At 49.6% G+C, this 12,818-nt stretch overlaps 1 protein-coding gene across 12 annotated transcripts in view; it reads right to left on the bottom strand.

Moving 5' to 3' along the window:
* Positions 1-337: 337 nt before the first annotated feature.
* Positions 338-12,818, bottom strand: part of LOC118659140 (core histone macro-H2A.1) — a 73,919-nt gene continuing 61,438 nt past the window's right edge. For 6 of the 12 annotated variants that reach the window (XM_036315245.1, XM_036315248.1, XM_036315247.1 and 3 more), the window contains 3 exons: positions 12,156-12,245; positions 8,600-8,774; positions 338-1,092 (listed from right to left, as the gene is read on the bottom strand). In XM_036315245.1, coding sequence (XP_036171138.1) covers positions 927-1,092; positions 8,600-8,774; positions 12,156-12,245 — 431 coding nt within the window. In that variant the 3' untranslated portion in view covers positions 338-926. Of the gene's footprint in view, positions 1,093-6,091; positions 6,147-8,599; positions 8,775-12,155; positions 12,246-12,818 lie in introns of those variants that run through there. The other 6 variants (XM_036315252.1, XM_036315253.1, XM_036315255.1 and 3 more) reach the window with 3 other exon arrangements.

Genomic DNA, 12,818 nt, shown 5'->3' with positions numbered 1-12,818 from the left:
GAGAGACCGGCAAGAGTGGATGAGTAGCTAGAGAGAGCTGAGCTCAGAGTCTCAACACCTGGGCTCTGGTACCAGCCTGCCACTTGCCACCTGCTTTCAGTATAGTATCTGCTTCCGTATCTATGAAATGGGATAACACCCTTGCCCAAGTGAAAGAAGAGACTTTCTATAAACTCCACCAGCCATTAGGGCCTGAAAATGCCCCCACCTGCCTATCCCATTGCAGCGACCACTGTGATGTTTCCCGGGGGTGGGCTGCTGCACCCAAGACCCCTGTCCTGTGACGAGAGAAGCTGACTTTGGACTCAAGGGCACAATAACTTCACACACACTAAGCGACAGTTTAACATTTTACTAAATCAATTCACACAAATTCCAAATATAATTAAGGGCAACAGATTCTGTTCTGCCTTTTAAATCTTCCATTTTCAAATCTATCATTAAGACAAAAAAGTAAACAAAAATTAAGTCTGCGGTATATTCATGATTTTTCTTCTTGAGGAAAAAAGGAACATTATAGTAAAAAGAACGCCACTGGGTGTACAATAAAGCACCACGACACACGGTTACAAAGCGGGCTTCCTGGGTTCTGCCACCCGAGGTGGACGCTGCTCTCCCGGCTGCTCTGCGGCAAGCAGGGCTTCATTAAAATAAAACAATAAAATCTCCTAGGTCACACTCAAGTCAGACACAGTCTGGAACACAGTGCTTAACAACAGTAATGCCAACTATCAGTGCTAACGTGAAAACATTTTAGGTCGAAACAATTAAACTGGAAACCAAAACCTTATTTTCCCTAGATGAGCAAAATTGAAAACGAAAGGGTTCCCGCCTCCCAGTAGGAGTGAAGGGGTTTTTTTTGTTTGTTTTTTTTCTTTCTTTCAAATTGGAGGCAGGGGGCACGGTGCGGTTCGTAGTTCCTCAGACTAGTTGGCATCCAGCTTGGCCATTTCCTGCACGTAGATGCCTATACTCTCGCTGTCAAAAAGCACGAAATACACTGTTTTGATGGAAGAGGACATTGTTGACACGAAGTAATTGGAGATGGCCTTCAGAATCAGCTGAGCTGCTGTCTGCTTTGGAAAACCGTTCCTGCAAGACAGAGGACAGGGCTCAGCAACTAGGGAGGCAAGGGCACTGGCACCACCCCGCCCCCGCCCCCCAGGAGGCTCTCAAGGCCACGTGTGTCAGTTTCCATGAGCGGTGTTGGGTCCTGTGGCTGCTGATAGACAGGCATGAGGAAGGCCAGTGCCCACCAGACAAGGGAAGGACGAGTGGGCAGAGGACTGACCGCAAGAGACTGTCCTGTGTGCAGAGGAGGAAGCATGCCAGAAGTCTCTGAAAGACAATGGGCAAGCAGACAGATCTGTGTTCTGTGGCACGTGGTGTGCATTAAAGTTCCCCCAGACAGCGCGAGCTCCCATGTTTGTTTTTCCAGCATCACTGTGACCAGCAAGGGGCCTGGGACAGAGTCCAGGCTCTCAAAGGCTCCCTGTGGATCTCGGTCCCAGAGGATGGCTGGAGGCTGGTGCTTCTCCAAGAAGCTCTCATCTCCATCCACACAAGACGGGAGGTCACGCCCTTCACATGGGTCCTTAGGTTCATGGGTGCTGGGCTGCTGGCCAGGAACCCACTCCAAGCACTCAGTAGCCTGTAGCACCCCCAGGGCCAGGGCATCAGGGAGCTGTGGGTGCTGACGAACAGTGCTGGGCCAAGTGGCTCCTCATCTCAAGGGACAGCATCCAAGTCTACAAGCCAGACTGGTGTGAATTCACATGCATTTCCATTTAGAGTAAATGTCACATGGCAATTTGGGGGGTGGGGCCTCAGAACTTAAGCAAGAATCTGAAATCGGGACTCCATGCAAATCCCAGGCTATCATGGTCAGTGCTGCACATGCAGGACCCCGGTGACCCTGGGGGCCAGTAACATAGCAACCTGCCTCGTCTAGTGGAAACACTGTGGGCTTCGGAGCCATTGGTCTTACCTAGATTCAAACCCCTTACCCCGGTTTACACTTCAGGATACTGAGAGGTAGTTTTCATGAGGATTTCTTTGTTCATCAGCAGATCTACAGTTGTCAATCTGCTCTGAGCCTGTGGATCCACTGGTACCCAAAGTGCCTGACCAGCCTTCCAGTTTCAGCTGGACTCTCCATCAGACTGGGGACCTGCCTCCAGGTGAGATGCCTTAGAGCATTCCAGCCTCACTCATTGGTAGCCGGGGGTTCTGGTCACCTTAGCTGTTGGAGAGTTGCGCTCATTCTGTTGTCAGTGCTCAGAGCACTTCTGATGCACAGGAGAAAACCATTCCTGTGACTTGCTTTTGACCAAACAGGGCTTTACCCAGCTTGGCGATGGACCCCTGGTAACTTCTGGATGTGTTAGAAGTGAAGTCTATTCTTACAAGACAGGGTGTCACCCAGGGTATGTTTCCAGCCTGTACAGGGAAGCCCACTGGCGACAGTGGGGTGCCACCCAGAGTCAGAGCCTCAGCCACAGGTGCTCCTGCAGGCAGCCAGTACACACATGACTGGGCGAGGACAGTGGGTCAGAGGCTGCGTGGACAGATTCAGAGTTGCTACAGCCTGAACAATAGGCACAGCTTCCTCCTGAGGAGACCCCGGGGACTCTGTCTACTACCAGAGTCGGGGTGACCACCAGGAGGGGGGGGACAGTGCAGGGAGAAGGCTTTGCAGGGAGTGAGAAGAGATGGGAACCCCACGTGGCAGGTCGTTCCCCTCACACCCTTCCCCACTCTGGGATTGGCAAGCTCCGTCCGGGAAGAAGCTGTTCTCAGCACGTCTGGCACAGGTGCCCTGACTACTCACAGGCATTGAGCACAGAGGACGGGTTATCTGGAAAGTGCGGAAGGAAGCCAACCCGACCTTCTGTCTCAGGGGGCATCTCTCTGGTGAGCATGTCCTCAGGGGCATGCGTGCAGATGAGTGTCGTGGGGGCCCAACTCGCCCCTGTAAGGGCAGCCCCGCTCCTGAGAGGGACCAGCCAGCTCTGGGGAGCGGAGTGCAGGCACAGGTCACTGCATCCTTGGACTAAGGGCCCATTTTAATTGTCTCACAAATAGCAAATGTTTATTCTCCTGCTGTTCACACAGCTGCCACCTGAAGGATGGTCAGATGATAATGATCCCATTAGCTTCATCCTGGTGGGGAAAGGCAGCCGGAGGAGGAGGCAGCCTAGGGGCTGGCTCGTCACTGGGAGCAACTGTGCTCACCCCCAGGAGCTCCAGGGCTTTGGACCAGGCAGAGCCCTGTCTATGGACGTGACCTGGCTGGGTGGGGCTGAGCAGAGCTGGGAGCCCAAGATCATGCTCCACAAGCTACAAGCTCCCCTAGTGAGGGTGCCCTCCTGTCCATCTCAGCCTCACACCTGCACAGGTGAGCTGAGCTGAGGTGAGGCCCTGTGGGACTTCTTGAGGATTACTGTTGTGTGGCATGATGGTCCAGGGTGTTTGCTGAAAGGGTCTCCCTGGGGCACCAGATCCTGCCTGTTATTCCCACAGCTTTCCATTCCTCTACCTGGGACCCTTGAAAAGGGCTGTGTGATCTCAGCAAGGGGATATTTTCAACGTTAGCCAGGCCTGAGGAGGGCCTGTGGAAACCCAGGCTGCTGGGCTCCACGCAGGGAGCTGACTCAGCAGGTGTGGTGACTGCCCTTTGGAGCCACTGTTCTTTTTGGAGCCAGCAGGACTTTATCATCTGAGCTTGCAGGGTGGGCTCACAGGTGAAAGCCTGCAAGTGGGGACACAGGTAGGGATCAAAGGGTTTAAAGGTGCAGTGTCCACACCTGCATGCCCTCCTATTGATGGAGTGCGGGCTGGTCTGGCCTTGTCCTTCAGGGTGGCTGTGGGTGAATGTGAATCTGATCTGTTTCCAGGAAAATGTCTTGCTGCTGAACCCGTCTCTCTGCGCTGGACAGCCACAACCAGAGGAGGTGGCCACACTGGACCACCCAGCTGCCAGGAGTGGAGGTAACAGCTTTCCTAATGTTTTCAGGTGGGGTCCCCGTGTTTCCTAGTAGCCACAGTTAGAGAATATGTGATGAAATGGAACATACAAGTAGATGGTCTCACAGGAGTGCTTTACACAGAGCCCTGCGCCCTCGAGAGGGACAGCTGTGGCACACGCGGTGAGCTGGAGCCACACAGGATTTGACTTTGAGCCCTGTCTCTGTGCCTTGTTTCCCCGTCTGGTGCAATGGGGTCGGTAATCAAAGTACCTGTTACCTGAGGAGGCTGTGAGGACGAGCAAGATGCTGCACCGAGTCCTCCTCCAATGGTGTATCTGTAAAGCGGGTGGTCTCGAAGGTCTTTCTAAAGGCTCACCCAGTGGAAAATCGCCTCCCCACTCCAGACCCTGTGATAGCTGATGGGTGACAGCTGTCGTCGTAATTACCCTGTGCTAATAATGTGGCATCAGGCCCCAGTCCTCTTGGAGGGCTGTTGGCCATGGCTGTTGGTATGACGAAGCTTGGCAGGGGCACAGGTAGGGGTTCCTTAGTGTGGTGCTGCCCAGGTTCTGGAGAGCTGCTTGCCTAAGGTGTCTCCCTCGACTTTCGAGGGGTTCCCCCTGTTGGTTGCATAGGCACAGCCCCTCTGTACACCATCGCTGCTTGGCCATGTCGTTCGCCTTCTTCCCCCATCTCAGGCCTACTGCCTCTGTTACCATCACTGTCCTACGCTGCACCGTGTCTGCCTTCTGGTGAGACCAGAGGCACCTCCTCTGACACACAAGCCAGCTTGAATCTGACTTGGATGGGCGTTAACCTCTCTAGGCAATAGTGTCCTCCACTGGAAAATAGGTGCCTCAAGGATATACATGGTGATGACCACGATGGTGGTGATGTGGATGCTGCTGCCCAAGAAAGTAAAGGTGCCCCTCATATTCCCACTGGGCCTGACCCAGTGGCTGTGGTTATGGCATGTGTCTTAAGTTTCTCTGTGGCTAACTGCTTACACCCTGCAAGGTTTACCTGAAACTTTGAGCTTTTTTTTTCTTGATCTTGCCTTGAGCAAAGGACAGATGTCTGAGCTTCCCATGAAGTCACTCCAGTTATGTCTGGGACAGCCTTTCCTAAATGTCTTGGGCCTCAGTTTCCCTAGACTGGTGCAAAGGGACCCTGGGGACTATCTGTCTGGTGCCCTCTTGGATTAGCCTGCTCAGTGATGGCTGGGGACCGGATGGCAGAAATGTGGGTTTGTAGGGCCACTTCACAGAAGAGCCCGCTCCTTGCATGGGGCATCGCCAAGCATCTCTGTTCCTGGAGAGCTGTCCTCCAGTGCTGGGCAGGGCAGGCCCAGAGCTGTGCTGAGGAGGCCAATCAGGCACCTAGCGGGAGAGGCTGTGCCCAGGTGAGGGAGTCCAGGTGGGTTTTCTGGAGGAGATGGGCTGGGAGCTTGCCCTTGAAGGCTGTGTGGCGGTGACTTGGATTTTAGATGGAGTCTGATTTTCTTGCTGGGCCTGTCTAGTTGGCTTTGCTGCTTGGGAGATGGGTAGGGCTGGATATCTTGGAAGCTTGGGGGATGTGAACACTCATCTGCTAGGATTAGGTCTCCCTCACACTGTGATCCTGGGCCCCTCCATTTTTTCATGTTCTGTCTGACTTTGAGTAACTGTCTATCTGAAGTTGCCCAGCGAGAGGCCACTCCACCCAGAGATAAAGACCAGGTGCTACAAATTGGAGAAGCCAAAATTCAGGTGGGGATGATGATGGGCCTCTATCCCCCAAGGCTAGAGAGGGGCCGAGATTCACATGTGGTGGGTTGATAAGTAATTCTCCCTAATTCAGTTGGTTTCTGTCCTTTATATTTCTCGTCTACGGTTCATGTGTAGGGGCTAGGGAAGCTAAAGGCTGTGCCTGGGCAGATCAGGGACGTCCAAGTGGTGGTTCCAAGGTTCCTAAGACCCACTCACATAGAGTGTGCAGGCGGTGGGCGAGCCTAGTGGCATATGAGAAGGCAGGGGTTCCATGTGCCTAATACCACGAGCACTGAAACCAAGGGCCTTCACTCAAATTCTGGCCCTACCAGCTGCAAGTTGTGTGACCGCAGGTGAGGAACTCAACCCCGCTACCTTCCATTTCCTTCCCCTTGAGTGGAATGAATACCAGCATGCATCTCTGGGGTTGCTGTAGAGAATGAAGAGAAGGCTTTAGCATAATGCCTGGGGCTCAACGAATACTATAAATGGTAGCTTGAAAAAGACAACTGGCTTTCCGTTTAAGCTCATAAACCTAAGGAGAGTTTAATCAAAGCCCCAAACTAGCTATTCCCTATGGACTGCCCCTCCGGAAAGGGGTCACTCCCTAATGTCAACCAGAGCTGAGGGGGTGGAGGTGTCCATAAATATTGTGACGGAGTGCCCAAGGGCAGGATGTCCAGATGCCAGAGGTGGCTTCCCGAGGCTGGGTTACACCCCCCAGCTCTCATTTATACCCAGTGGCTTTGAGATTGGTCCGGGGGACAATGGGTTGGAGGAAGGGAGTGCAGGGTCATGGTCATCCTCCATCTGCCGGGGACGCTGGGCCTCGGCTGAGAGAAAGTGAGCCCACTTTACCAACATGTTTGCATTGATATCGCTTTAGTTCCAACATGACTTTTATGCCAGGGACACTGGATGCCACAAACAAGCTGTTTTATTTCCCCTCCTAAACCCACTGTGATTTACTGGCCAGCTCTGGTGTAATCCCATTCTTTACTCATGAAAGAGAGGGTGGTGTTTACACGGTGCTGTGGGGCAAGGTCTGCCTGGCAGATGTGGGCGGCTGTGCACATGTGCTTACCTTAGGAATTCCACCCTCTTAAAACCTTTCAATTGATTATATCTTAAAACTTTTTACTCCATGAAAAATGTAAATGAGTTTGTAATAACAGATGCTCTTTTATGAGAATTACTTTTATGCTTCAATTAGAAATTCCCCAATAGCCATATGAAAGAGCATGAAATTATTACCTCCAATAATGGCTCCTATTGCTTCTCTCTTCGGAAGCACCTTTCATCAGAGTAGATCAAAGTGCCTCCAAAGCACTAATTAACTGAACCTCAGAACTGCCTATAAGGAAGGGCAGCCCCCAGACAGAGAGGGTGATTCATTTACCAAAGGTCACACAGCAGTGCAGTGTCAAAGAACAGACCTTCTGTGGAGAAGCTGGCTATTTATGCTCTGATACAAAAGCATTTTGTAAAAATTTTTAAAAGTCTTGAATTGACTCTGGAACTGCCGCTGGCACCTTATGAAGCCGCTGCCTTTGCAGAGCCCTGACTTCCTTGGGCACTGAGCGGGGCTGGTGGCAGAAACCCAAGCAGGCTCATGATCTCCATGGGAAGCCCAGGTGCAGCCACCTGCTGATACAGAGCCCTGGACTGTGGCCTCTCTTGGGCCCAAGATACCAACAGCTGCAGCCCTGAAGGCCATCTCCCTTTGCTCAGGGCCCAATCCAGACCATGAGCCTTTGCAGGGAGGACCCTGGTGATGTGAGGGCTGTGGAACCTCTGGGGTAGCATGCTCCTACAGGCCCTCATGGCTTCATCAGAGTTCTCACAGCCCTCTCCCTCATTTCCAGAGCAGGCCTAGGATGCTGCATGAGGGATTGCTATGCCTGTTTTACAGAGTAGGGATTTGGGCTCAGAATGGGGGTCAATTTATGTGCCAGGACTCAACCCCAGGCCTGTCCCCAACCCAGAGCACAGGGAGGTGGGGTGGTCGCCACCCTGGCTGCCCCATCAGCTTTTCAAGGACGACCGCATCCATGCTGGCTCCCTGGGTAGTGTGTCTGTTGAGGGGCAGCTGTGCTGCTCCTCACAGCCTCAGTGCGCCCACTTGGGGATAATACAGGGCTGAGAGGTGGGGTAGGTCCAGCCCCATTTCACTCTCATCTAACTGCCCACTCAGTTCCAGCAGGTTCCACATCCTCATTAGCAGGGTGATGAGGCAGAGCAAGCAGGTCTGGGAGGTGAAGGTCGCTTGGGAACACATGGGTAAGAGACAGGGGGCTTTACCCTGGGATGGTTCTGGGAGGGGTCCTCCTTCAATTAGATTCCTGCATCCACACCTCCCCTGTCCTCCATGCCCACTCTCTGAGCCATCGTCTGACAGTCCCAGTACACTCTGAAGTTGCCCTCTGTGATGACACTTGCTGTCGCAACACAAGTTCTATACTGTCCCAGGCTTCCTGTCTCACTCTACCTCTTCCACTATCCCTCCCCACTGCTTAATGTGTGCATTCTTCCCGATTTTTTGCCTCTCTTCCCCTAGAGCAGTGGTTGGCAAACTGCAGCTCTTTGGCCCCTTGAGTGTGGCTCTTCCTAAGCCTTAGGAGTACCCTAATTAAGTTAATAACAATATACCTACCTATATAGTTTACATTTAAAAAATTTGGCTCTCAAAAGAAATTTCAATCATTGTATTGTTGATATTTGGCTCTGTTGACTAATGAGTTTGCCGACCACTGCCCTAGAGTAAGGCCAGTGCTTGAAAGCAGCCTCAGGTGACTTTGTACTCAGTCAGAGCTCCATAATTATGGGCTAAATATGCAGAGAAATACACCCATGGTTGCCATAGTAACAGGCTGGTGCCCTTACCTGCCACTGCCGATGGATGGAAACGCGATGGACTTCAGCTTCTTATCATCTGCCAGGGCCAAGCAGTTTTTCACTGTCTTTTCCAGCAGCTCCTCACATTTGTCTGCACCCCAGACCGGGCTGTTACAGTGGATCACAAACTTGGCGGGCAGGCCATGTCCTGCACTGACAGCAGCTGGAGGGGACGAGATAGGAACAGTGTTTGTCCCTCAGCAAAGAGCATGGCATTAGATGCCAAACACAGACCCATTCTCCAGCCACGGTACTACTGCCTGCTGAGTTGGGATTCCTATGTAAGCGTGAGCTGGAAACTGCTCCTCAGTTAGTTCTCTCACTCTGGGAGGCCAAGCCAAGACCCAGCCTTGGAAAGTTGGCATTGGCTGCATCACTACAAGGAATTTTAGCCAAGATTGTAGAAAGTTCTTCCTCTACTTTCTCAGAAGGCAAAGCCTTAACCATCTAACTTGACCAACTGTGTCAGAATGTTTGCAGCCTCCAATTAGTTGCCTTTTGGGGTCTCTAACCCCCTTTTCTCAAGTGCATTCATGTGCTTATATAATTATGATGTATCTACAGGTCTCCCAGACACAGTTCAGGACAAACTTATGAGGGAAGCAACCCGACTAGCATGTTTGCTGCCCTGTTCTTCTCCCTAACTATTTAGTTTTGACAGAATTACCAGGTGTACTGGTTAATAATGCGGATTTTGTATTCAAAGAAAACATGATAATTTCAAGAGAAACATCAAAAGTGCTTTATTCAAAGTAATGTCCATCGCTAGCTACACATTTCCCCCATCTTTCAGGTAATTTGTGGATACCATCCCAATAGAACTTTTCTTGCTTTGAGGCAAACCATTCAGAGACCCAATTTCCCTCTTTTTTGTACGTTTTGAAAGGGTGGGTTAATACTTCCCAGGCAAGATCTTTTAACATGTCTTTAACTGGTTTTGAAGTGTGTTATGGTGCGTTATCATGAAGCAAAATTACTTCGCCGTATCTTCTGGCCCATACTGGTCGTTTTATGATCAAAGCGTGGTTCAAATTGATTATCTGTTGTCCGTAGTGATCAGTATTAACAGTTTCACCTGGTTTTAAAAGCTCATCATACACTACCACCTTCCTGATCCCACCAAACGCAGAGCATGGTCTTCTTTCCGAAGCGATTTGGCCTTACAGTCGATGTTGATGGTTGACCTGGATCAACCCATGATTTTGTGCATTTGGGATTCTCAAAATAAATCCACTTTTCATTGTCAGTCACAATTCAGTGCAAAAAAGACTTTCATGCCAATGAAGCAACCTTTTACTGATGACTTTTGGTTTTCCATTTGTCTTTCGTTCAGTTGATGTGGCACCCATTTTCCTTCCTTTAAAATCTTTCCCATTGCTTGTAAACAATCGGAAATTGTCTGCTGAGCAACGTTTAATCTTTCTGTAAGTTGTTGTGGAGTTTGACACGCATCTGCATCCAATAATGCTTTTAATTGTTGGTCTTCAACTTTTTCGGTTGACTTGGGTGTTGTCTTTCACATCAAAATCATCACTTTTAAAGTGTTTAAACCAGCGTTCACAAGTATCTTGAGATGGAGCATGTTCACTATAAGCTTCCTGAAGTATACGATAACTTTCAGCAGCACTTTTCTTTAAAATAAAGTAATGAATTAAAACTTCCTGCAAATGCTCTTTTTTTGGCACAAAATTCAACATTTTTAAGCATAAAAATATCTATGATGTTAACACCTTCAGAAAATTTGACATGTGATGTTTTTCAGCTTGCTGTAAATACAACAAAATAGCATACATATCAAATCGCATACATATCAACATACGTGTAACTCCATCTATTGAAAAAAATCCGCATTATTAACCGGTACACCCGGTAGACTGTTTCTAGGATGAAACTATTTTCTTTTGCCAGAAAGGAGCCTTTCTCCAGCTACACATAGCAGACCTGCTCCATCTCTGTCTGCCCCTCCCCCACCAATGAAATGGAACCAGCCAGCCTGGTATCTCCTAGAGCACGTTTCAGGATTCCTGTGTCCAAAGATGTGATGCAAAGGAGGTGGCTCTAAGTCCCAGGGTTGGTGAGTGCTGCCTGCATCCTTCTATCCTGGAGCACCTGAACATCGCCACAACACTGCGACAGGAAGTCCCCCAAACTTTTTGGTTGAACATGTCATTAGTAAGTGATTTGTGGGTATTGTCTCATGGTACAGTAGAAATAGCTCTGGACCAAGATTCACGAGTGTGAGTGTGCATCTTGACGAGGTTTACTGACTGGTTTGAGAAGTCTGAGCTGAAGTGTTGACCTATTAAAACCAAAGACTGGGTTTAGTTCATTGGTCTGTCCATGTGAGACATCACTGCTCAACTATGCATGGAAAAGGGTGGAGAGAAACATGTTAACAGTGATTATCTTTTTAAAACCTTTTCTAAAATCTTAAAATCAAGAACAAAGTGTGTTTCTGTTATTAAAACAAGCGAATAGGTCTCTAGCCATACTAAATCTAATGGGTTTGCTGAGTTTGGTGCATGGCAGCACTAGGGCCACCAAATAGGCTCAAACTGAACACCAATGGGAGGACACTGGGCAGGGGCTGAAGAAAGGCCAGGAACCCTGGCCAGGTAGGTTATGCTGTGTGTGTCTTCCCTTGTTCGGCGGAACTGGCTGGGAGAGTTGGATAATTGTGCCCCTCAGCAATGCCATGTCCCTTGTAGGCAAACAACTGGCAAAACAGAGGTCAAAAGCACAGAGACCCATGATTAGCCTAGGCTAGCAAGCCATATGTAGTCCCTGGGGGAAAAAAGGGTTATGATGGATGGACCCTCTGAGAAGGGATTCTGTGGACACACAGTAATTACTGATGCCTGTATTTAATTAAGATTCATTTTAAAAGCAGGATTTGAAGACAGGATGGGCACTGGGGACCATCTAGTAAGAAAGGAAATCAGAGCCTATCTTTGCACAGCTGTGGGCTGACAGGCCACACCCCTGTGGACTCCAGGCAACCAGGAGGCCTCTGCCCACCTGAAATTCCAACATCCAGGCCGGCAGCAGTAACCAGTACTCTGCCTCTACAGACCTTAGCACCATTCCTCCCCACATCAGATTTCCCCTGTATCAGGAACAGTGTAATTGGCAAGTGAGAAATGTGTCTTTATATTTTCCCATTAAAAGCAAAGATGGCTGAATAAAAGTGATTAATTTGCATCTCTCACCAGCAGTTTTACAGATGGATCAGTAGCACTATCTCTAATTCTCAGAGCTTAAATTTGCCAAATTCGACTTCTGTTATTCCTTAAAATTTGACATCGAACATCTAGAAGCTATTTTAAGCAATAAAGAAAAAAATTGGAAAGGCAATTTCCACAACCCTTAAGCTCCCCTGACAATCTGCATGTAACAAAAGTCTAAGTTGTAAAGCCAACAGGTTCCCCCTCCATCTTGAAGATGCATCTGTACTGCCACCTCTGAATCCCAAGCTGTCTCCTAACTGCTTTCCCTAACCCCCTGCATCACCACACCCAAGTATGCCCGTGCTTCCTGCCCTTACCTCCAGCCACTTCCAAGGGCCCATTCTTTTTCCGGAGCTCCAGGACAGCTTCCACAAACTCCTTGCCTCCTTTCTTCTCCAGCGTGTTTCCTAGACAAGGACAGGACAAGCTCAGGTTGCCACTCCAGTGTCTCAGGGCATACACAGACACTTAGCATGTCAGGTGACTACATACTTTATATGATCTGACCAGCTAAATTCCCATATGGCTGCAAAACAGGAGCTAAGCCTCGGCTGAATGATAAGAGTGAGATGCAGAAGGGCTTCACCAGCGGCCAGATACCACTCTGGCACTGCAGACCCTTATTTGGGGGTGACTCAGGGTTATCCTGGATGAGCCAGAGATTCGAGAGATGGGAGATGCCTGTTCTTTGTGAGCAACCTGCCCTACGTGCTTTTTGTTGGCATGAGAAACCACATGGCTTCCAAGGCTGATACCTCCCCTGGATTTTCTTCTCTGTCTCTGGGGGAGAACCCCCAAATAAGGAGGTTTTAGAAGAAGCATACCATGCTCCCATCAGGCAGCTAGCTCCCCTCCTGGCAGCAGGCCCAGAAGAAAGCATGCAGATTTGGTCATTTTTGGACCAATGTTATTACCATGCTTAGTTCTTATTTTGCAGCCTGGACATATGTGAATACAAAAAAAAAAAAAAAAAAAAAAAG

The sequence above is a fragment of the Myotis myotis genome, unplaced genomic scaffold (assembly GCF_014108235.1).
Source record: "Myotis myotis isolate mMyoMyo1 unplaced genomic scaffold, mMyoMyo1.p scaffold_m19_p_6, whole genome shotgun sequence".
Lineage (NCBI taxonomy): Eukaryota > Metazoa > Chordata > Mammalia > Chiroptera > Vespertilionidae > Myotis > Myotis myotis.
Note: the sequence above shows the minus strand (reverse complement) of the source record. Positions and strands in the feature narration are given on the sequence as shown.